This window comes from Protopterus annectens, chromosome 10.part0 (assembly GCF_019279795.1).
Source record: "Protopterus annectens isolate FY-2018-M chromosome 10.part0, PAN1.0, whole genome shotgun sequence".
In the NCBI taxonomy this organism is placed as follows: domain Eukaryota; kingdom Metazoa; phylum Chordata; order Ceratodontiformes; family Protopteridae; genus Protopterus; species Protopterus annectens.
The window spans coordinates 977337635-977363580 of record NC_056744.1 but is presented as its reverse complement, the minus strand read 5'-3'; the positions used below and the strand labels follow the sequence as shown (position 1 = coordinate 977363580).

General features: G+C 43.3%; 1 protein-coding gene across 1 annotated transcript in view; it reads left to right on the top strand.

Moving 5' to 3' along the window:
* The window catches only part of QSOX1 (quiescin sulfhydryl oxidase 1), a 1259897-nt gene extending 1234930 nt beyond the window's left edge, over positions 1-24967 (top strand). Inside the window, exon 12 of the mRNA XM_044085745.1 lies at positions 23973-24967. Within this exon, the coding sequence (XP_043941680.1) occupies positions 23973-24829 (857 nt within the window). The 3' untranslated portion in view covers positions 24830-24967. The remainder of the gene's footprint in view (positions 1-23972) is intronic.
* Positions 24968-25946: the final 979 nt, after the last annotated feature.

Here is a 25946-nt window from a genome sequence, read left to right as displayed (position 1 = left end):
TTGTAGGTGTCTAATGAGGTACATGCCAAATGGGGCATTATATTCAATGATTGGTCTAATGAGGAAAGAGTAGAGAGAGACAACGACCTGTTTCTTCCTGGATGCAAAACCTGTGGTAATGAGATGTGCCACATAGAAGGACTTTCTGACCACAATGGCATGTGGTGGTCGACGGAGAGGTTGCTGTCAACCTGCGTCCCCAGATCTCTTATAATGCCTTCAGTGTTCAGTGGGCTCCCATCAATGTGGTAATTAGTGGGAACTGAGTTTTTACCAAAGGAGATGACGCATGTTTTGGCATTATGCTTAAGGCCATGGTTGCGACACCAGTCATTGGTCTCAGTGAGTCCTTTCTGTAGGATGTCTGCATCACTTGGGGAGTTAATAATGGCTCCCAGCTTGCAGTCATCTGTGAACTTGATCAGCCAGAGTCCCTTTGTGCTGGCCTGGACTTCTGAGAAGTAGATGCCGAACAGGAGAGGACCCAGGACCAATCCCTGTGGGACTCCACTCGTAACTGGTCAGCAGTCTGACTTGGAGTCCGCTACTTTCACAGTGTGTTCTATCTGTGAGCCAATTTGTAGCCCACCTAGTGATATAGGGGTTGATGCCTAGTTTGGTGAATTTTTCAATAATTTCCAAGTGAGGAATGGTATCAAAGGCCTTGGCCAGATCGAGATAGGCTGTATGCACTGTCTTATCTTCATTCACAGCCCTGGTGACTGACTCAAAGAAGTCAACCAGGTTGAGCAGGCATGAGACCCTTTCACAAAGCCAAACTGCATGGGGCTAGATTTTGGAAATTTCCTGTGTCTTTGTTAATCAGGTCCATGATGGTGCACTCCATAGGTTTATATATCAGACTCGTCAGGCTAATGGGGTGATAATTCCCAGGGTCTGTAGTTCCCCTTTATGGAGAGGGATGACTGTAGTAGTGCGCCATTTGGTACGGACAAAGCCTGAGGTGAGGCTGTGACTGAACAGGGCACACAGATGTTGTGCCAGTTCACTTTGTAGTTCATGTAGAACACAGCCAAGGATATTAGTGGGCTTCTTGGAAGCTGTATTCTTATCCTTGGACAATGCAGCTTTAACCTGTTCTGCAGTAATGCTGGGTGCCTGGCATTCTTCTGGTATTGTGATTGGTCCTTGGGGGGGGTCTGTTGGCAATATCTGTTGGCTCCATATAGGAGGTACCATTGTGCAGTATCTCAGAGCAAATCTGGATATTGTCGTGTAAGTTCTTGATATAGCTATAGAAGGTTTTGTGATTGTTTTTAGTGTCAACCACAATTCTGCCTTCATAGCTGTCTTTAGAGGATTTGATGAGGGATCTCAACTTTTTGTTGAGGCTAATAAGGGAGTTTTTCCAGTCTTGAGACTCCACCTTTTTCTGCAACAGTTTCTTCCTTCTGTTGTAGAGTTTATTAATGGCAGGGGGCCACCAGATTGACTTCCTTTTTTTGGAGGAGAATGTCTTGGTTCTGTTAGGTATAGCTAGTTCCTTGCATTTGTGTATATGTTCGTACAGTGCATTGGTGTATGATTCGGTAGTCATGCAGCTATTTTCCATTGGCATGGGTGCCACCTCTGTTTTTAGGAGTCCAAAGTCTGCTTTGGAGAAGTTTTTCAAGGTAGTTACCTTTGCAGGGGGTGTGGGTGAGATGTGGATTTTCATGGTGATTAGTTTATGGTCAGATCTGACCAGGGAGGGATTGACTAGTAGTGTAGAGTAACGGTCACCCATGTTAGTAATAACCAGGTCAAGGATGTTGCTTCCTGTAGTGGGGGTCAGAATGGGCTGGTCCAGGACATTGGAATTGATGAATCCCAGGAAGTGTTGGGCCAGTGTATTGGTGCTTGAGCAGTTTTCCCAGTTGATGGGGTCAGAATGAGCTGGTCCAGGGCATTGGAATTGATGAATTCCAGGAAGCAGTGGGCCAGTGTATTGGTGCTTGAGTAGTTTTCTCAGTTGATGGAGGAGTAGTTGAAGTGTTGTTAGGACCCTGACTTTATAAGGCAATTCTGAGACTTCATGTTTGTAAGGGCATTGGCAATATACAGGCATTGCAGAGGAGGGCAGCATAAGTAGTGTGCCTGCTACAGCGGAAACCATAGAAGAAAAATGAAAATATGTAAAAACATGCAAACTTGAATACTGTAGGATGGCAAAAAGTGTAAGTGTATAAAATCCGTAGTCCAGGTTGGCAGAGTCTGTCAGAAAAAAAAAATGCAAAAACAAAATTACTGAGTTTGAAAATATCGCCCACCTGATCATGAAGGGATTCACATCTAGATCAAGGGAGGTCATCGTCCCCCTGTACTCATCACTCATTAGACCTATGATTGAGTACAATGCCCCGTTCGGAATGTATCTGACCAGACACCTGCTGCAGCTTGAAAGGCCCCAAAAGTTCCTCACCAAAAGGATAAAGGGTCTCAAAAATATGTCTTATGCTGCCCGACTGAAAGAACTCCAGCTCTATTCAGTCTCATACCGCTTGCTCAGAGGTGACCTGTGCCTGACATATAAGGCCATGTCAAACCCAGATTTGATGAATATGCTTCACCTCAAAAATCTAGATCCCTCAGAACCACAAGGGTGGGAGACTTAAACCTTGACACGGTTATAAATAGAACGTGCTGGAGGGACAGATTCATCACCCAGAGACTCCCTATGCTGTGGAACAAAATCCCGGTACATGTGAGGCAGAGCACCTCGCTGGCCTTGTTCAAGAGGAATCTTGACCAATGGATGGGAGATCGCAGATATACCCCAGGGATTACTTCAGTGTCACTGCTTGACAGAGGCACAGAAAAATGATAGGCATAGTTTTTATTCAAACTAAAGGGGTGGCGAAAGCCACATAACTATGGGCTAGGCTTATAAATGCCCTTGGGCAGATAGCCTAGTATGAACCTATGAACCTATGAACCTATAAGATGGTTTGTTCACGGGACATATAAGGAGTTGTTTTATAGAAAGGTTGGTGGAGTACTGGAATATATGATAAAGTAATAAAGTCACTAACAGTGACAGAATTTAGAGTCATAGTATGGACATAAGGTCATTCTTAGGGTTCATGGGTGAAAAAGCTGTTTAATTAGGAACTTCGACTTGTCGCACATGTAAAGAAATGAGCTGGGTGATATTACCATTATCTGCCAACAAAGCTGAGCCTTACTTTCTGCTGGAACAACTAGAAATGGTCTTGACATAGAGGATGGCCAGGGTTTTCATAATGGAGTGTCGCTTGTCTTGTTTCTCATTAAAGACAAACAGGCAGGGTAGTTTGTTCATAGGTTCATAGGTTTATACTAGGCTATCTGCCCCAAGGCATTTATAAGTCTAGCCCGAATTTTTGTGGCTTACGCCACCCCTTATATGAAAAAATACTGTACCCATTAGTTTGTTGTGCCTCTGTCCAGCAGTGACACAGAGATGATTCCCGGGGTAAACCTACGATCTCCCATCCACAGGTCAAGATTTCTTTGAACAGAGCCAGCGAGGTGCTCTGCCTCACATGGACCGGGACTCTATTCCACAGCATAGGGAGTCTCTGAGTGATAAATCTATCCCTCCAGCACGTCCTATTTATATCCGTGCTAAGGTTTAAGTCGCTTGCTCTAGTGGTTTTGGTGGATTTGGTTTTTTTGAGGTGGAGCATGTCCATTAATTCGGGTTGGACATGGCCTTGTATGTCAGGCACATGTCACCTCTGAGCAGACGGTATGCGACTGAATAGAGCTGGAGTTTCTTCAATCTGGCAGCATATGACAGATTTTGGAGTCCCTTTATCCTTTGGTGAGAAACTTTTGGGGTCTCTCCAATTGCTGCAGATGTCGGGCGAGATACATCCCGAATGGGGCATTGTACTCGATCATTGGTCTGATAAGTGAAGAGTACAGGGGAACAATGACCTCACTAGATCTGGATGTGAATCCTTTATGATCAGGTGGGCAATGTAGAAGGTCTTTCTAACCACTTTAGCAATGTGAGTGTCAAAGAAAGGCCACTGTCAACCTGGGTCCCCAGGTCCCTGATAACCTCTTCTGTGCTTAGTGGATTGCCACCTATATGGTAGCTTGGGGTTACCTTGTTTTTCCCGAAGGGTATGACTATACATTTTTTGGCGTTTAACTTCAGTCCATGGCTCTGGCACCAGCTATCTGTTTCCGTGAGTCCCTTCTGAAGGATATCCGTGTCCGATGCACTTTCCACTATGGCGCCCAGTTTGCAGTCGTCTGCAAACTTTGTCAGCCAAAGACCTTCCATGTTGGCCTGTACTTCTGAGAAGTAGATGCCGAACAATAGGGGGCCAAGGACCGAGCCCTGTGGGACACCACTTGTGACCGGCTTGGAGTCTGACATAGCGCCAGCAACTCTAACCCTGTGGGTTCTGTCCTTAAGCCAGTTTGCAACCCATCTTGTGACATATGGGTTTACATTTAAGCTGGTAAGTTTTTTACAATACCCGAGTGGGGTATTGTGTCGAAAGCCTTTGCAAGGTCAAGGTAGGCTGTATGGACTGCCTTTCCCTCATCAATGGCCTTGGTGACTATTTCGAAGAAGTCGACCAAGTTCAAAAGGCATGATCTTCCCTTGACAAAGCCAAACTGGGTTGGGTCCAATGTCTGCAAGTCCCCTATATCTTTGTTTATGAGCTCCATTATGATCCTCTCCATAGCTTTGCAGACTAGACTTGTTAAGCTTATGGGGCGGTAATTACCAGGGTCCGTAGAGGCACCACCTTTGTGGAGTGGGACCACAGTTGCCGTCGCCACTCCTTGGGCACGTATCCTGTGGTAAGGCTGAGATTAAACAGCTGCCTTATGTGCGGGTTTAATTCCTCATTTAGCTCGTGTAGCACACAGCCGGGGACACCATCCGGTCCCATTGATGCTGTGTTTTTAGCTTTAGAGAGAGCAGCTTTCACCTGCGCATTTGAGATGTCTGGGAGGCTACACTCCACTGGGATAGTTATCTCTCCTTTAGGGGAGGGGGGTGAAGTTTGCACTGAACCTGTCTGCCAGTTGTTGGCAATGTCTGTGGGTTCAGTGATTTTTGTATCATTTTGGACTAATTCTGAGCATATCTGGGAGTTTCCACCCAGGTTCCTAACATAGCTGAAAAAGGCCTTATGATTGTCCTTTGAATCCATGGCAATTTTTCTCTCAAAATTGGCCTTAGTTGATTTTATGAGTGCTCGTATTTTTTTACTAATAATGATCAGGGGTGACTTCCCTTTTATGGATTTTGTTCTATCATGTAATAGCTTTCTCCTGTTATTGTAAAGTTTGTTAATGGCTGGGGTCCACCAGACTGGACGTTTGCCCTTTGTGGAAAGAGTCTTGGTTTTATTTGGGATTGCCTGATCCATGCAGTCCTGGAGGTGTTCATAGAAGGCATTTGTAAGGGCTTCCGCAGCTTGGATTGTGGTTTCCACTGTCTCAGGGGCCTTGAAGGATACCACACCAGTCTTGAGTAGTGTGAAGTTTGCTTTAGAGAAGTTCTTCACTGTGGTATTTTTTGTTTGGGATGGGGGCGGGATGTGGATTACCAGTGAGATTAGTTTATGATCAGATCTCACCAATGAGGGATATACTTCCGGTGTGGAGCATTTTGTCCCCATGTTTGTGATAATGAGATCTAGTATATTTTCTCCTCTCGTGGGAACAGTGACTAGCTGTTCCATGGCATTTGAATTTATGAACTCCAGGAGCCGTTGGGCTAGAAAGTTAGGGCTTGAGTAATGTTCCCAGTCTATATTCGGGTAGTTGAAGTCACCCAATATGATGGTGTTTGGAGATACATTTATACCCTCCAGTGTCTTCAGGAAGGCTGTGTGGTGTTCCTGAGTTTGAGAGGGTGGCCTGTAGCATGCTACAATTTGTAGAGCAGTTTTGCCTATGGTTAGTTGCACCTGGATGGTTTCCGGCTTGATGCGTTGCCACCAACCTGGAGGTGTGGGTATCCTTTATGAATATGGATACACCCCTCCTTTTGTGGTGTGGTCCGGGTTTTGGGGCGGAATGCATGATATGAGGTAAAACCTAATAGTGCCGGGTGCTCTCAGGAGCCTTGAACCAGGTTTCAGTTACAGCACAGACATCGATGTTCTCCATACTGAGAAGGGCCTCGAGTGCGTGCATTTTAAGATTTAGACTTCTGGCATTGAGCAGCATTACCCTCAGTTTCTTCCCATTTTTGTTTTCTAGGGTGGTAGGTTTAGAATTTGAGCCTTGCCTAAAAAAGGCACTATAGGGGTGGCAAGAGCCATAGCCAATATCTGGAAACCCAGGGGTGTCAGGTGCAAGCCGTCCCTTGAGAAGCAGCGTGGCTTGTCAAGCATGTCATCCCAGGCAGACAGACACTGGATCCCCTTTGAATGACACCAGACATTAAGCCAATTGTTAAAGCTGATCATCTTGTCTCTATATTGTGGCATCATTCTTGGTGAAGGAAGGATACTGCTCAGGGTTAGGGTCATACCTGCCTGGGCTACATAATCAGAGAGCTCCTCTATGTCTCTTTTCATGTAGTCCAGGGAGGTACGTCTCAGGTCGTTCACACCAGCATGGACAATGGCTGTGTCATATTTGTACTTGCCGTGGAGTGACCCGAGTGCTTGTGTTATGTGGCGGATTCTAGCGCCCGATAGGCAGCTTACTGTGACCCTCTCCTTGTTCAGCCTGGTGAGTGGGACGTCAGTGTGTCTGACTATGGAGTCACCTATGACAAGTATGTTTGGTGTTGTATTTGGTTTTAAGGGCTGTGACTGCTTTGCACACTGCTTTTGTGGTTTATGTGTTGCTTGTCTTGAGGTAGCAGTTGTTTGGGTGTCTGCTTTGGAGGCCTCTGCTGTTTAGGTAAATTTTTACTCAGAGCCTCCGAGTATGTCTTTGTGTGTTTATGTGTTTGATTCAGTGGTGTGGTAGCATTATGTGAGGCTGGTTTTGTGGTGTGTGTAGTTGCCTTCTCCTCCTGTCTGGTCTTGCCAGTCCTGAGTTGAGAGAGCTCAGCCTCCAGTTTGGCTAAATAGCTGCATCTCTCGCAAGTATTTGTGTTATGTGGGAGGAGGAGAGGGTTGTCTGTGTACATGAGGCAGTTATAACATTGCCTCAAGATTCCCAGATTCACCAGCTGGACCGGAGAGGAGACTAACAACTGACCTTTGGACATGCTAGAATAATATTGGGAATTCCTTAATAATTGAAAACAAGGGCCAGTGGGGAGTGAGGGTGTAGTGCTTTTAATTTTTAGTGCTGACTTATATAATTGCTTTAGTGAGCAAGTGCCAGGTAACTTGAGTGCAATGTGTTACAAGTAACTAAATGCAAAAATGACAAACAGTAACTTTCTTTCAAGTGAAACAAGGAAATAAGTACAGTAAGCAATGCAGATATCACTAGTGATCCACAGAAGCGCTGAGAAGCCGTGTATTAGGTGGAATTAGATTCCAGGGAAATAACAAGCAAACAAACAACAAGCATATAAACAAAGCTAGATTCAGCAGGCCTGGATCTAGTCTATGCTAGAGCAAACAAGGTGTACCAATTTCAGTAAGATACAGTTCAAATATTCATGCTGTATTACAAAGAAACACATCAGGATGGATAGCAGCAGTACAAAATATAAACAAACTGATTAAATGACAGACTACACAGACATACATGCTTACATCTCAACAGCTTACTGCAAAATGGCAGTCAGGCTCGTACATGCTCAGTATTTATACACTTGTGCAAGCCCTTAGAAAGCTCCTTAAAGGTATACATACGTATTGATCTACATCTTTCCTCTTTAATGAATTGCCCACAATATAATGACATTTGAAAAGACACATGCAATTGTACAGACAATAAGAAATAAACACAACATTCATGTCCAAGTTGCCATGTATCTGGAACATGATTTGGAAATGTGACCTGATCTAGTAATATAGCAATCAGAACTGGGTTTAGCAACAGGGACAGTCATTGGTGAACAACTTGCTTCAGGAGTTTCAGGATTCTTCTCAGGCACATGAATATTTACTGGAGCGTTCTCTGGAACCAGAACGCTGGATAACTCATTCTGAGATATAGAGTCTTTCTCACAGGTATGATACTGCAGTACAGGCTCAGACACCAGTACCAAATGTTCCAGATTCTGCCTAAATTCTGCTTCTTGCGATTCCACAATGTACAATCTTGGCTCTGGACATACACTTTTTGCGACACCAATCTGATCAAAACCTTTGGACGTCTGCATCCTCACTATCTCCCCTTCTTGTAATTGATTGAGCGGTTTGCTGGTCATATCATAATAGGACTTCTGGGATAAGCTGTTCTTTAACAGATTGGCTTTCACTGATCTGTTGTTCTTGACACATGGAACCAATAATGAACTACTAATCGTTAGTGTGGTTCTGGTTTGTCTCAACAGAAGTCTCTGTGCAGGTGAACCAAGATGTTTATCATGAGGAACATTTCTGAGATTACAGAGATTCAAGAAAACATTACTATTTTCTCATTTTGACTTCTCTAGTAATTTTTTCGCACTTTGAACTGCACGTTCTGCAAACCATTTGATTGTGGGTATTCAGGGCTACTTGTGACATGAGTAAAGTCCCACTCATCAGCAAATATTTTGAACTGCTGGTTTGTAAAACGTGTAACATTGTCAGAAATAACTTTTATGTGGGCTACCATGGACTGCAAAATGATGCTTCATCTTAACAATGACAGTACTGGATGCTAGATTAGGAAGTAGGTCAATCTTGATCCAATTGGAATAAGAGTCTACTAACACCAAGTAATGTTGACCATTCCATTTGAAAATGTCTGTAGCCACTGTCGACCAAGGTAGTTCACGAATCTGGTTTAGCTGAAGTGGTTCTTTCTGTTGATGTGGCTTAGTACTATTACATACAGAAGAAGATAAAAGTACTCTCTCAGTGTTTTGTGACATAGAAGGCCAAAATACTAATTATTTCGCCCTTTTTTGGTAGAATCAGTTCCTGGGTGGCCACAATGCAAAACAGTAATATACTCTTTTTGCAAGGACTTTGCAAAAATTACTTTTGGACCTTTCATGATGATATCATTGTCAAACAAAATCTCATCTCTGTAAGGAAAATAAGGTTGCAGATCTACTGGTAAACAAGATTGCTTTGATAGCCATCCATGACTGATAAAGTGGTTGAGCTTCTGAGGAATTGGATCTGTGACTATATGACTTCTAAGCTCATCAGGACTTGTGGAAGAAAAATTTCTCACTTCCTTGATTTCAAAGTCAAGTTTCTCATTTTCATACTGTTCAGTGGTATTTCTTGGTGATCTGGATAAATTATCAGCAAGATAAAGAAGTTTGCCTTTTGTGTAGACAAGACTGAAGTTATACTTTTGCAATCTGAGCATCATGCGCTGCAATCTGGCTAGAGCTGTGTGCATAGGCTTTTTCAAAATAGTGACTAGAGGTTGGTGATCTGTTTCGATTTGGATAGGTCTGCTATAAATATAATCATGGAACTTCAAGCATCCAAACACAATTGCCAAGAGTTCTTTCTCTGTCTGTGCATAGTGCATTTCAGTTTGGGTTAGAGTTCTGGACACATAGGCTACTGGTGTACCTTCTTGAAGAATGATTGCACCAAGAATAAACTTCGAAGCATCATAAGAAACAATAACTGGTTTGTATACATCATAGTATCTGAGAGTTGGTGGACTGGCAGTTCTCTGTTTCAGGACATCAAATGAGCACTGGTGTTGTTCTATCCATGACCAAGATCCATTTTTGCATGTCATCTTTCTAAGCGGTGCTGAAATTTGGCTCAAGTCTGGAATGAACTTGCCTAGGTAGTTAACCATGCCAAGAAAACGTTGTAGGGCTTGAACATTGTCTGGATCTGGCATCTTGAGAATTGCTGTTTGCTTAGAAGGATCTGGTCGTAAGCCTGAAGTGGTGAATAAATGACCCACATAAATAATTTCTCGTAGCCTGAACTTGCATTTCTGAGGAAACAGCTTAAGATTCACTTCACATGCTCTTTCCAGAACTTTCTTGAGGTTTCTGTCATGCTCAGCTTCACCATTACCTCCTAGCATAGGATACCCAGAAAAATAATTTGCTCCATTTTATGCTGGAAGACTTCACTGGCAGAATTTATCCCATATGGCATTCTCAAAAATCTGTACCTGCCAAAAGGAGTACTGAAGGTAGTTAGCAAGGAAAATTTTCGATCAAGCAAAATTTGCCAAAATGAACTCTTTGCATCTAAAACAGAAAAAAACAGTGGTATTTGTCATAAAAGCAGTGACCTCTTTGACTGTACACATTGGATGATGATGACTTTTGCTTTGTTCAAATCTCATGGATCAATACATATTTTGATATCATCTGAGCTTTTCTTATGAGCTGCTACCATGGAAGATACCCATTTAGTTGGTTCTTCAACTGGACAAATTACAACTTGCTGTACCATTTTATCTAGCTTAGCCTTGACTCTGTGCTGCATAGCTACTGGAACTTTCTGGGCTGGCCTGACAACTGGACTGACTTTAGGGTCTAACTTCATGGAGTACACAACTGGGAGTTTGCCTAGTTTGTCTTTGAAAATATCAGCATAGGTAGGAAAAAAGACTGGACAACATTAGAACAGTGGTCTTTTAAGCTAACATGATGCAATTCCTTATTCAATGAAAATAGTCCCATTTCCAAACTGCCTCTGAGGCCTAATAATGACTGGACCACATAAAATTGCAGGTCATAGCTGATCCCAGCAGAGTAACATGAAAGCACTACTAAACCTTCAGTTTGAATTTTTTCACCACCATAAGCAACAAGCTTTGCGCACTTTGCCAAATCAAGCTTCTCACCAGCATATACTGTAGCAAATGTTTCTGCTGACATAACATTGCACTTTGAACCTGTGTCAACTTTGAGTTCTATTGGTCTTCCATTTATCCGAACAATACAAAATACTTCATTCTTTGCCCATAAATCTACTGCATTGACTGTTTTCATTAAGCACTGACACACCATCAGCATAAAAAGTAGGATCACAGCTTTCTAATTCATCAACTTGTCTCTTTAAATGTTCTCTTTTAATAAAAGAATGCCCCTTGTTTGATTTACAAAACCTTTTGAAATGATTCCATTTATTGCATTTGTGACATTGCTGACCAAAAGCTAAGCACTTTTCTCTTTTGGGCTCATGATTGGCACCACAATTACAACAATTGACTATGAAACTGGGTAGAGGCACATGTTCTTCGTGTTTCACTGTTGCAGTCATCAGTTATGGGTTATTCCTGCTGGGTAGCCCTCGGCCGGCTCGTATACAAGAGTAAAGGGTCTCCCTCCTGCGTCAGCTGTCTAGAGTGTGAGGCTTACGTCAGGTCATCAGGGCTATAAAATGAGGCAGCTGATGCCATTACATCAGTCTTTCTTGCTGTGGAGCCCAAAGCAGAAGCAGTACGCGAGTGCATTGGTCACCCATTGCCAGAGTGAATGAGTAACCGTCTAAAGCTAAGTACCCCATTGGGGAACCTTTTCTTGCTTTTAACTGATGTCAGAGAAAGTCAATAATTGTCTCAGTTGTGGAAAACAGATCCCACACTGAGACTTCCATACCCAGTGCATTACTTGCCTAGCCCCAGACCACAATGTCCCCAGATGTCGGTTCTGTGCTCTGATGTAGTCGCTCTCACATCTGACATCGCTGGTGTATGGGTAGTGGCGGAGCCAGCGTCCTCATCCTCAGTCTTTTGCTGGGCAAAAGCGGTAGCAGAACGTCGGATAGTGGCCTCAGTCCTCGGGAGTATTTTCAGACTTTTACTTTCATGGGCAGAGTACGTTTCTTTCGGCGGTGATTTCGGCGGCTCCAGTGTTTTTCCCCGAGTTTCAGAAAAACAGAATAATTGTATTTATCACCTGAAAATATTACGCAAGGGATTACCACTAGTTGTTTGTTTGTTTTGTTGTATTTCTTGTCGGTGTTAGATTGGGCATAGTTTAATTGTATTTCTGTGTATTCTTGTTTGGGACGGAGCACGGGCGCCGATTTTGAATGTTTTGCATAAGGTGTAATTATAATATATATAAGGGTGTCACTAGGTTTAATTTCTACTAATTAGCATTAGGTGTAAATTGCGGATGTTAGGGATTTGTTCTTTGCCGCCGGATTCCCTGGAAAGGGACGGAACTACAGCTTGTTAGTCTATCCGGAGCGAAGTTTTGCTTTTTATGCGGATAACATGATTCTAGGTGGGTCGGCTGCTCAGGAGGCAGGTCAGGCTGAAGGGGCCTCTGTTGGGTATTGGGTCCTCTCATGCCTCTCAAGCTAGTTGATTCCCTCTGGGCAGGAGCTCCTTCTACCTGAAGGGGCCTAGGCCTTTATTTGCTATCCTTCTGTGCCTTCTAAGGGGTGGGCTGTTAGGCTGCTTTCTAATAAAATTTCTGGAGATTTTGGTCTGTGTTTGTAAGTTCTAAGAAAGACATTGGGATCCTGGGAGGGACAGCTAGGGTTGATGATATCTGAACAGAATTGCAGGCCTCAGATTCTGCCATTCATGATCTTCTTGAGAGGAGATGATTGATTCTATTCTGATTTCACAGTTGATTCACAGATCCTCTTATTCTGACTCCTTCTGATTTTTCATCATTCATTTTTCATCCTCAGAGGGATTGCATTTCAGAGACTCTGCAGGATTGGATTCACATTTGGAGGAGGCTCATTCGCGAGGAAGATTTCCGGGAGGTTGGTTGGGTTCTTGCAGCTCTGTTTATATACTGAGGGAGTGTTTTCTTTGTTCTTTTTGATGTCTCTTCAGTTTCCCTTCAGTTTCCCTTGTTCCAGATTTGTTGTTACCTGGGGGAGCATATTTACAACAGTAATGAGGAGACTGTGCCTCCTGCCCAGAATAAATATGTAGCAGGTGAGCAGCTCAGAAGACCAGAAACATAAGTCCTGGAAAGGTTGTTAGGAGAGCACTTTCGGTTCTAGGGTCAAAGCCCCTCTGGCCTTGAGAAGGGGTACAATGAGAGCTTTGAGGTGCCAGTTAGTATGAGAGCTTATCCTGCTGTATTCCTCTTCTTCAACAGTTTTCTATTTTGCAATGAGCAGCTAAGACTAGCAGTCATATGGATTTTAAGATTTAGTGCATAGATCTGAACAGGAGGCTTTGTTTCTATGCGGGTTTGTAAGCATTGGTCCTTACTCTTTGAGAATGCTTGGGTTTTTAAGCAGAGGGTTTAATCCGTGTTGATCAGAATTTGTCTGAGAATCAGGGGTCTCTGCTTGTGGATCACACTGTTTCTGAAGTAGTCCACTGGTCTGATGGAAGTTTGGGATTTGTCTGAGAATGTTAAGTCTGAAATTCTGGATGCAGTTTAATTTGAGTAGTTTGTTTAAGGCTATCCTGTGGAGTCTGTCTTAAAGTTGTTTAACAAACCAGAAAGTTTATGCAGACTGTTAAAGACTTTTAAGGGATTCCTCCCTTCTTGGCAGAAGTCTGGGGGTAGTCTGAGTCTGGGCGGACAGGAGGCAGAAGGCGAGGAGGCGAGTCTGCTCAGGGCGAGAGACAGCGTGAGCGAGGCTGCTCTCAGGCCTGGTCCTTCGCTCACTGGGGCTGGGGCTGCTGCCCCTTTTCACAAGCTTGCCAGATTCTTAGCTGCCAGCCACTTTCTTTTCTTGCAGCCCTGGCTCTTTCAAGCAAAATTGGCATTTAGTCACTCATTACAATGGGTATTTGGACAATAGTAACCCAGGTTACATGGCTATTAGTATACCATCGACTCCTTTCAAGTTTTTCCAAGACATGCACTCCAAACCTCCTTGGCAAGGCTCTGAGGGCCTTGGCAAAGATTTTTACTTCTTCAAATAGGAGCAATACTATTCTCAGGCTATCACGTGGGAGGCCTAAGTTTTAATGCTCATTTCTTTATGGTTACCTGTTCTCGACAAATTCTTTTTGGTTATTTATACAGCAGCAACTTACCTACACCACCAATCCTCAACTGGAGATGCCACTATTCCAACACTCTTACCCTTCAAGAGGTTTTTCTTCTGGCACTCAAGATGGATCTCAAACACCTAGATGTTTCAATTTAGCTTCAAGTTTGCTGCAGGTTTACCTCTGTTTGAGAAGGATTGGTAGTACTCTCGTTTGCTCGTTTGCCTCAGTTTCTTCTCACAGTTCTGACAGATTGCATTTTAACAGTCTACTGCTGTTTTTTTCCTTATTTGGAGAAATCAGTGATTACATTGCACAAGTAAGACTTGGAACACTTCGTATTTATGGCAGATTGTAATCATGCTTCTTCATCATCTACAGTATAGTTCTACAGTATTATCTGGCAGTGGTGCGATGCCTGTGCTTAGTCCAGAGCCTTCATGACATGTGTCTTCAAATTGTGCTCTGAACACCTGACTGACCCAGCCTTTTCTGGCCGGACTTCAACAAAAGCCTTTCTCTTTTCTTCCTATTTCCAGCAAATGTCAGGCTGACTCCAACAATCCAGCAACAGATGTTCCAGTCCAGGTCTTGGCTCTTGTCATGGTGCCAAATTGCATATTCAAGCTTCAATGGTAGCAAGGTCAATGTCAAAAGTGCTTTAAAGGAGATGACAAGACACTCTCAACAATGTAGACTGGATCATTCAATCTTCTCAACTTTTCATCAGAAAGGAGTTTCCTCTAGGGACAAGAGGAGACTGACTGGGCTCAGGTGTCAGTCAGACTCGACACTCCAGATGCCTGGGACTGGCCAGAGGTCAGATCCCAAGTCAGGGAGCACACCTCAATGGAAAATGGGTGGTCCACAATTTGCAAATCAGTTTGCAAAACGAAGGAAATATTTACTTTTGCATTTGCATTCACACAACATTGGCCATTCCAGTTCAGTGGGCATTGATTTCTTCAAAATTTACACACTACTCATGGGTGTTATGCACAAGCACAACGAACTCTTACACTCTGTCTCTCTTCAAAAAGGCACCATTCTTTTCCTAACTGCCCAGGAGCAAATACTCCTTCAGGCAAAGTTTCTACCAGGAGCATCTACACCAGAGCTTTACCAGGAGCACATTGACTCCTTAGCAGATGTATTGAGCAGATTGAGATCCTCATGTATTTCAACAGTTGACAGTGTTATGTGGATGACAATGTTGACCACGTTCTGATTCTCCCACTCCACACCACAGTTCCGCAATTTTGTTAAAAAATGTTTCATCACACACACTGATTTTTTCAGCCTTCTTGGAACCCACACTTTTTGGAGGCCCATCCAACAGTGCCTTCTCATGCCTCTTCTTCCAAGAATGCCCTTTTGAAGGCACTGGACAAGACCACTGAGCTTTTTAGCGAGGCCCATTTTGGCCAGTACATGATTTTGCGGACCTGAATACGAGAACCTCCATGGCCTCTGCCTTTACTGCCTTACTTTTGTCACATCTAACAGCCTGGCATATTCTGTGCCTTGATTCAGAGGGTCTCTTCAGCTGGGCATCTTCTGTTTCTCTTCAAATGATCAGATCTGCATCTAACAGAGCTCACACTATTCTATTTTAATTGAGAGGAGTTTTCATAACCAGTTAGGGAAAGGATGTTTGGGAGATGGCTTTGGAGAGTTTGGGGAAAGTTCAAGGAGGAAATGGGCTATTTTTACCTTGATTTGTTGGTCCTGAGCTAATCAATATCTTACTGAGCTATTGGACAAGGTTTCTCTTCAAGAGCTATTGGATCTTTCCACAAGGTTCATCCTCCTCCTCTATTCATTTCCATTTCATTTCTTTCTTTTCCTTGGTTTAAGCAATTTCTTAGAGGGCAAGAAATATAAGACTTTAGAGGAGCTCCTACTCCTGCTTGGGATCTCAAAACTTATTGAACCTTTTGAGCCTGCTTATACTGCTGCGTTACCTGAAGCTTTGTCATGAAAACTGCTTTTTGTTGGCTTTGTCATCTGCCCTTGTTGTTTCTTTTGTTCTGGAATTACAGGCCCTCATGGCAGTGGAGCCTTTCTTTGTTTTATGATATCTTTTGCTTATTCCTGAAGTTTTTTGTCTTGTGGCCTTAAGTGGCCTTTTATGCAAACTATTAATTTAAACTATTCATTATTACTATTGTGAAAAAAAATAAATAAAAAAAAAAAAAATAAATTTTTTTTGATATTTTTTTGTTATTATTTGAGCAGAGGACTTTGGACGAGCAGAACCATCAGCTGTTTTGACTTTTTTTGTTTGTTTTTTTCTTTTAGGTTCACAGTTCTGACTTGTTTGCAAAAAAAAAATATTTCTAAAGGATTTCTGTTTTTCTTTATTATTTCTTTCTATGGATCATGGGAATTTGGATTCTTCTGCTGGAATCTACTGCTACTTCACTGCTCTTTCTTTCTCTACCTTTCTGGGGGGTAGCTACAAAAGACATTTTTGGAGACCTTTCTGGAGTTCAGTACAAAAAGACATTAAACATTACCACTTTACTTCCTTCTATCTATTCTGAGGATTTGGTACCATTTGGAATTTTTTTTGTTAGGCCCTTTTTTTTTTGATTAATGCTTTTTCCATTCTTTTTACCATCTTTCCGTTGCTTTAAGTAAGGATAAGCAGCATGTAAGTGAGATGAAGAACATAGTAATGTAGAGTATTGTACCTACCTAGCCTAGATGTAGATCCACATTGTTGCAGTCATCAACCTCCCTCCTCCCCACTGTAGTGGTTTGACTTGTGCTGCTGTTTAGGTGATGGTTTGTGTTGGGCATGTTTTTGGGAGGTATTCTGTTTTTAGCTATAGCCTTTTGGCCTTCTGACATCTGGGGCAAGAAAAGACTGAGGATATGACGCCGGTCATGCGCCTTTATACCTGGCGCTGATGTCAGAGATCTGGCCGCCATGACCGGCGCAGCCTAATACTTTGGTATTGGGCCGACCGAGGACCGGACTACCTTTCATGCTAGGACTATTAGGAGGAGAGCTGAAACTGTAGCTAGACACTTTAGTGAGACTGTTCCTCACCATGAAATGGCATCGGTCGGTCAGGCTGCTGTTGATTTTCCCAGAAAAAAAGAAATGTAAGATAAAGGCTAGGCCTCAGAAAGTTAGGCCGTCTGACGACTCTGATCCGAAGTCAGCTAGCGTACCACCCAGTACAGCTGCTGTACTCAGTGAGGTGCCTTCGCAGCCCCTGACACCAGCTGAGGATCTGTCACAGGCCTCTACTGAGACCTGTTTGGAGTCGGGTATGCTGCCAGGACCATCTTCTCCTACCGGTATGTTGGCCTTCAGTCATATGGTTGGGTCCGGAGCCACCTCGCAGGCACCGGCTTCCATAGAGACTGTTCCAATGACCAACGCCAGGCAGAGGCCAACAACCATGCCACCAGTTAAGCTAACCTTGTATAAGGCCATGGAATCCACTAGGCCCAAAACCAAGACTACCCTTAAAAAGATCCCATTCCAGGGACCCAGCCACTGACTTCCTTCCACCCAGCCTGCCCCACAGTCACAGCAGCTGCTCAGAATTCCTGAAGATCTAATCACCCTGATAAGAGGAAGCCAGCTCACCCAAGCTACCCCAGCCAAAAGGAAGAGGGACACTTCCCCTTTGACTCTTTCTGACCAGGAGTCAGAAGGGTCAGACCTAGAAGAGACATACACGGAAGAGCAGACCTTTACAGCATTTGAGGATTCAGATGTTGAGGACCCCATTCCTGCTGCCTCCCCACCTGAGGACCTCTCCTTAAAATTCACTCAGGGAACATTTTCACTGGGAGGCACAGGACTATCCTCAGTCAAAGAAGAGACTGAGAGAGTTCCTTGACCTTCCACAGCATAAACCTCTGGACATTCCCCCAATCCTGGATGTGGTGGAGGATGTCTTTCTGGAATCTGCACTCACCTCGGACTCTCTTCCACCTGCCCCCAGGAAGCCAGACAGATATTTTAGGGTACAAGACACCCACAAGTATCTTTTTAAAAACCCTACAGCTGACCCAGAGGTCATTACTCAGGGTCCCAAGTGGGCTAGGGCTAGCTCCTCTAAAAACCCCATTCCAGCTGATAAAGAGAGCAGAGCCTTAGACAGACTAGGAAATAACGTCTACAGTTTGGCTACCTTAGCCATTAGAGCTCTGCATTGTCAATTTCATATGCGTAAATGCCAGCATAATGTGCTGGAGTTATTAAAACAGAAAATGTCCACCCTACCAGGCAGCAGTACAACCAGGGAACTAGCAGATCTTATACAGTCCAGCTCCCAGGTAGCCAAGCATTCCCTGCATTATTGGTGCCTTGGAAGCTTCCAGCACGGCTGCAGTATCTGGCTCAGTGATCTGTAGGCATGCCTGGTTAAGGGAACAACCTTTGCCTGACCAAGGAAAGTCCAAACTATTAGACGCCCCTCTGGACAAGGACCAGCTATTTGGACCTAAGGCTGAGGAGGTTATTAAGAAAATGGAAGATAAGGCCACGTCTATGCAGATTGTGAAGAATTTTTTTGCAGATACAGCCTCCCAGGTTCAGTAGGAACTTTCCCACAAAGCATTGGACCTTTTCTACCCAAACAAAACCTGTCCAGAGGAAGGGGCGCAGGGACAGGCCTTCCAGGTACCAGTCCCAAACTCAGCAGAGATCCAGACAATGGACCACTGCAATGCCTAGGCAGGGGAGTTCTGAGCCCAATCCCTTCTTCAAGGACTCACAGTGACTCTCTCCCCTCCCCTCTGCCCCCCCACCTCCCCAGAGAGACTAGGAGGATGACTTTCCATCTTCCTATAGAATTGGCAGGCCATCACCTCAGATCTATAGATCCTAAAAATTATTACCAGCAGGTACACATTCTCTTTCAAAGAAATCTCCAGATATTCAGGCTTCCCAGATGTACCAGCAAATCAGAGACCAGAAGCAATCCGCCAGATTCAAAAGCTTTATGCCCAAGGTGCTGTGGAACCTGTACCAAAAGATCAGGCCGGAAAAGGGTGTTATTCCAGACTGTTCCTGGTACCCAGAAAGGAGGGCACCTGGTGCCCTATTCTCGACCTATCCACTCTGAAAAATTCAAAATGCTGACCCTAAAAAAACCTGCCAATGCTGATGCCTCAGGCTTGGCTAGTAACCCTAGATCTTGAAGGATGTCTACCGCCATATCCCCATAAGGAAGTCCTGCAGGAGTTTCATGCGCTTCAGAGCAGGGTCACTACACCTTCAGTTCTCTGCTCTGCTCTTTGGTTTATCTGCTGCTCCCAGAGTCTTTACCAAGTGCCTGGCTCCTGTCATTGCCTACTGCAGACAGAAGGGCATACAGATTTACCCCTACCTGGATGACTGCCTTATCCAGGCAGACACCAAGGAAAGAGTCCTGCAGATCTCACCTTTGTTCAAACTCTCCTAACCTTCCTGGGATTCACTATCAACCAGGAGAAGTCCCAGTTTCACCCCACAAGAAGGTTATCCTTCCTGGGAGCTCTGCTGGACACAGCAACACAAACAGCCTCCCTCCTTCCAGAGAAGCAGACCTTCCTCAACTCTTAATTTCCCAGCTGGCCTGCAGGACCCCCTCACAGCAAGGAAATTCCTGAAAGCACTGGGATACATGGCCTCCTGCATCCTGCTGATTCCACTAGCCAGACTTTACATGAGGAAACTACAGTGGTACTGCAGGAACCTTTGGTGCCAACACTCACAGTCAGTGGAGTACTAGCTGCACCTACTTCCCTGCTTAAAGAAGGAACTCTTCTGGTGGGCAGAGGTGTGTACCCTGAACAAGGGTCTACCCTTTATCACTCTCCCACAGGGCCAAACCATCACCACAGGTGCTTCAGTCACAGCTGGTGGGGCACACCAAGGAAGTATGTGCACCCAGGGCATTTGAGAACAGGAGGTTCAGGGCTAACCTAAAAGAAATGCTGGTGGTTCACAGGGCAATCCAAGCTTTCAAGGATCACCTGAGACCAGAAGTGCTCTTAATCAAGACAGACAGCACAGCAGTAATGTGGTATATCAACAAGCAGAGGGGGTACTCACTTCTACACCCTGTGTCGCATAACTGTGCAAATCTGGCAGTCAGACTCAAATCTGAGGCTGCATCTGATTGCTCAGTACACCCCAGAGAAACAGAACACCCTGGCAGACCAGTTAAGCAGAAGCCTCCTGTCTCCCCCATGAGTAGCAGCTGCACACGGGGACCTTTCTCAACATCAGCAAAACCTGGAGGAACCCACACATAGACCTCTTTGCAACTTCAGACAAAGGTTCTGCCCCGGAGTGTTCCATCCAGAAGCCTGGTGGGTAGACGCCCTCTCCTTCCACTGGAGCAACCTGTTTGTGTACACATTCCCCCTTTGCCTCTGATTCCCAGGGTACTTCTCAAGATCAGGGAGGAAGGCCCATAGGCTGTTCTCATTGTTCCAGACTGGCCCAGACAACACTGGTACCCCTTGCTCCTCAGTCTGTCCAAAGAACCTCCCATGAACCTACCTCTCACAACAAGCCTTCTGACTCAGGAGAAATGAAATCCAAACCTCCCCACACTCAAGCCGTCTGCATGGCTGATTCTACACAGGCGGATAATGCCAAACCTTCAGCAGGCAGGTTTTAAACATTATTAAGAGGCCAGCAGGCCCAGCACCAGAAAATCCTACTCCACAAAATGGAAAGGATTTACCATCTGGTGCCACAGCAAAGACGTCAACAGCACTAAGGCCAGCCTGGCATTGATTCTGGACTACTTGGAAGAGCTGCTAGAAAAGGGATTGTCATACTCCTCCAGCAAAACACATGCCTTGGCTATCTCTGCCTATATACAGTCGGATCAGCCCATTTTTTCTCCAACATCTGTTAAAACAGTTCCTTAGAGGGGTGGCCCACATCAGACCACCTAGAAGGCCACCTGCTTCTGCATGGGATCTAAACTTTGTCCTGGAAAAAATGACTTTGCCTCCCTTTGAGTCAGTTGCTTTAGCAGACCTGAAGTACCTTTCTTGGAAAACTGCCTTTCTGCTGGCCATCACCTCAGCCAGGAGAGTTTTGAAGCTTCAAGCCCTTATGGCCACTGAGCCCTTCATCATTTTCCATGCTGACAGGGTGTCTCTTAGGACCAACCCCTCTTTATACCTAAGGTGGTCTTAGATGTTACTCTCAACCTGGTCATCCATCTACCTACCTTCTTTCCCAACCCCCATAATAAAGGGGAAATAATTTTGCATACCCTAGATGCGCAGAGACAATTGAGATATTACCTGGATAGGACCAAGTCAATCAGAAAAACTGACCAGCTACTGGTCTCTTTCACTCTTGGGCAGAGGGGAAACCCATATCCAAACAGACAATTTCTAAATGGATTTCACATTGTATCCATTTCTGCTAGTCCTGTCATGGAAAGAATCCTCCCAAATCCAACAGGTCACATTCCATGAGGCCAGCCTCTACTTCCACTGCCTTCCTGAAAGGGGTTCCAACCAAGGATATTTTGGAAGCTTCTACCTGGACATCAAGCCACACTTTCACCAAACACTACCAGCTGGCTACCTTCTCCAAAACCAGGGCAAGCTTTGCATCTGCAGTTCTGCAAGGCATGCTGGCATTCCCTTGAATTGGTGCTTGTTTTAAGTTCCTATTGTCCTTCCTCCACCCCGTTTCTCAGCTTTGGGAATCTTCCTACAAGTGATGACTGCAACAGTGAAACATGAAGAACATAGTACAGTTGTGTACACTTACCATAAATGTAGATGGTCGAGTGTATTCACTGTTGCAGTCTTGTTTGCCTCCCACCATCCCCCCTTTTCTCTTTCTTAGGGGCTCATACTTATCGGGGGCAAGAAAAACTGATGTAATGGCGTTGGTGGCCTCATTTTATAGCCCTGATGACCTGACATCAGCCTAACACTCCAGACAGCTGAAGCAGGAGGGAAACCCTTTACTGTGGTATTCGGGCCGGCCAAGGGCTACCCAGCAGGGATAACCCACAAGTGATGACTGCAACAGTGAATACACTTGAACATCTACATTTATGATAAGTGTACACAACTGTACTATTCTTTGAGTTTGCTGACTCACTCTTGTGCTTCACTGAGACAAGTATGTCTTTTATCAGCTCATCTTGGTCGTTTCATGCATTATACGTGGATTTTACCATCTGGACCCTGCATTCATTCTGTTTAATTTTATTTTTCTGATTTAGTTTGTGTTTTATCAGCTCATCCCTTAAATTACCAAATCTGCATGTTTTAGCTTTATTTCTCAAGTCAGTTATATATACTGCAGACGTTTCCCCAGGCTTTTGATCTCATGTGTAAAATAAGTGGCTTTGCTTTGTAGTATTCATTTGGGGATTACACATTTCTCTAAATTTACATTTTAAGCACTTGGGGTCTTCCCTTGACACAGTCGGTACCAGTATATGACGGTTTTCCCCCTCCCCTGCAAACACATCAGGTGCATACACAAATGAACGCTCTCTTTCTATGGCTTCTGAACCAGCCAAATTAAGCAGAATAAATGCCTTTGTACAGTCATCTTTATCAGAAAATGCAGCTTATATGAAAATATTGTACTCTTGCTCAAACACTCTACAATTCTCTGCAATAGTATTATCAAAGACAAGAGGACCTGGTTTCCGAAATTCATCTGCCATGCCAGCAAAGTATGCCAAAACACAATGAAAATATGGCCCTTGTAATTATGTCCAAACATGCTTACACAGCCAGTACTTAAAAAAAATCACATGTGCAATAAACTCTTCGAAATACTGTACTTTGCGAAATATGCTTTGAAATGGCTGTGTTTTGTGAAATAGCTGTACTGTAATACTGCACAAATATGCAAGCACATTGTATATTACGGATATCTTGAATAGCTTTAGTTAATGCGAAAAATACATGCTATGAGCTACTTCAAAAAAAATGCAGTCGTTTTCCTTATTTTATACATTTTTATGAGATTCGGACTTTATTTCAAATATTTTCTCAGTATGTTGCAGTTTTGCATATTTCGTTTACTTAGAAATTCGTTTAGAGCATTCTGAGTGCTTAATTTTGTATTTTGCAAATAAGAAATCATTTAAGTAAGCTTTGGTACCTGAAATACGTTTCTGACCTTTTTGTGAGTTAAACGTGCAGGGGAGATGATCCACTCCTCTATATTCCTCCACCTTTAACTGAGTGCCTTCTCGGTACAGAATCTGGATTTCTGCATCCCATTCTGACACCATGTTGCTCGTCTTGTTTCTTATTAAAGATGAACAGGCGGGGTAGTTTCCTTATATGCTTTATTACAAAGAAACACATCAGGATGGATAGCAGAAGTACAAAATATAACCTAACTGATTAACTGACAGACTACACAGATATACATGCTTACATCTCAACGGCTTACTACAAAATGGCATCAGGCTCGCATGTGCTCAGTATTTATACACTTGTGCAAGCTCCTAGAAAGCTTCTTAAAGGTAAACATACATATTGATCTACAATGGAGTATCTAGAGGTTACCATAACAGTGTTGTGGGGGTGCATAGAAAGAGAGGCAGTATTAAAAGAAAAGTTACTCCTCTTTGTAAATTATTTTTGAGATATTGGCTCATTACCGTACATAGTTCTGTAAAGTCATAGAACAGAGAGCAAAAGTTCTGCATCGAGAACATATACAAAGATAGTTTAAAGGAACTTGATATTTAAGTATTTTACAGTTTTTTCACTTTTAATGAATAAGTAGCTCTAACAAAAACTGAAAACTACACCCAGGGATTGCCAGGGATTGCATGACAAAGTACTTCTCTACTCAAAAGTTGTTAGATGCATGGAGTAAATTCCTTTGGTTTGGTTGTATGAAATGGTAATACAATTCAAAAGTATCTAAAACAAATGTAAGGAATTCTGCATGGAGGAAGTTAGGTTCATATTGAAGCTTTTCATTTAGTAATGAACGTAGGAATTGTTTATCTGCTGTGATTCATGACTCTTTGTCATATCTCTGACACTGTTATTTGTATTTTTAGGAGACGTGAGTGAAGACCCCAAGTTTCCAAAGCTACAATGGCCACCACTTGACTTGTGTGCAGAATGTCACAATGAAGTGAATGGTGAGCATGCCTGGAACATGGATGCTGTACTTCAGTTCTTGAAGGAGCACTATTCCATCAACAACTTATCAGGTGATTATTTAGAGAGAAAGTCAGAGCTGCTAAATAGACAAAAGCAAAAACTGGCCATCTGGAAAAAGGAAGAAGAAGAAAGGGCCAGAAATCTGGCTAGGGAAATAAAAGACAAAGAAGTGGATGAGGAGAATAAACAATATAAGGACTATGAAGTGGGGAATGAGGAAAATGGGCAGAATGAGGAAAATAATGAGCCAGAAGAAGAACATGAAGTTTTAGATAAACCAAGATCCAAAAAGAACCTGAAAGCAAGTATCATCAAAGGAAAAATGAAAATAAGTGAGGAAGACATTGTCGATCTTGACACTTTTGTTGAGCAGCATTATAAAAGTCAGGCACTGCAAGCTGCTGCTGCTGCTGTGGCCATGGCAGAAGTAACGAAAAAAAAAAGTTTAACGAAGCGGGATGAAAAGCGCAAACCATTGCAGTTGCAACTTGAAGAAGATGAGATCATTGATTATGTAGGGATCCATGAACGTTTGAAGAAAAGGGGAGTGGGAGGCAAGTATCTAGTAGAAGAAGAGTCTCCAAAGAAACAGTACTGGAAAAGGGTGCTGGGAAAGGGCTTTTCCAGGTTGGACCTTAGCCTATGTGCTCTGTTGTACTTTGTATCATCAGTGTTCCTTTTGGTACTTTTCTTGTTCTTTAGGATGCGACGGAGATGCAGGAGAGTTCGACATGTCTTTCCCGTTCTGTGAAAAAAAAAGTATGAGAAGCTGGAACTTTTCATGGTATCTTTCTGAATTACAAAATGGAGGGTTGATCATTTACATGAAAACACATCATGATCTGTAGCAGATAGTGAAGCAGAAATAATAAAAGCTTATTTAAACAATTTTTGTATTACTTTGAAGGACTTGGGTACTGAAATTTGTACTTGTCACTTTACTTCAGAAACTGTTATTGATAGAGACCATTGTTCTCTTTTCTTTGTGAAAAAGTATTCAAGAACCTTAAGATCCCCAAATATTGAATACAGTACTCTGGCAGTGACTTTGATTGCCAGAGTGTTTCCTCTTATGGTGCTGAATTACAAATGTTATGAACTCCTAGCCATTTTTAAATTCACGAAAAATTTGATAATGCACAAAGTGATCTTACAAAGTATGAGGAACTCATATTATCAAATTCCTGTGTAATCCTTAGTAACAAATCAATATAGAAGGGTTAAGAAGAATGCATATGGAAATGGCTTAATTTTGTAGACATGATAGAATTTTTTTCTATTTCTGGGTGATTGGGACAGTCCTTTTGCTGTTTCTTTCCTCAGGAGTTTAGAAATGCTCACAGTGATTTCCTTCTGATTTTGCAATGTTTGTTATTCAGCAGTAAAGAATCTGTTGCTCTTACATATAAACCTACTCTTATGTTTTCCGTGATGGTAAAAGTGGCATCCTATTGTACTTTTCTTTTGGGAATCGTAACACTGTGCCCCCAAGTCTAAATCTGCTTACCTTACTCTGAAATGTCTGCTCTTTCCACAGTGGTGTAACTGCATTGTCCAAGTGAGTTTGATATCCAGAGATCTTTTTATGCCTTCATGTATATTGATTTTTTAACTGTCATCTCATCCCCTGCCGTACTTGTTTTGCTTTATGTCTTGTGGAAGTCATAACCATTGACCAATGCCAGAGGTGGTACTACAGCCCGTACATATGCTGCTAGCCTCACTTATAATACCTGGAGTCCATATCTAACAATGCAGACTCTATAGTGCTCCCTTTGCCTTACCAGTTCAATGGATGCTGAGTAAATGTTACAGTAGGAGATAGTATCACCTTCTCTGTCAAGACTCTTTGAAGTTCAGCACATCTG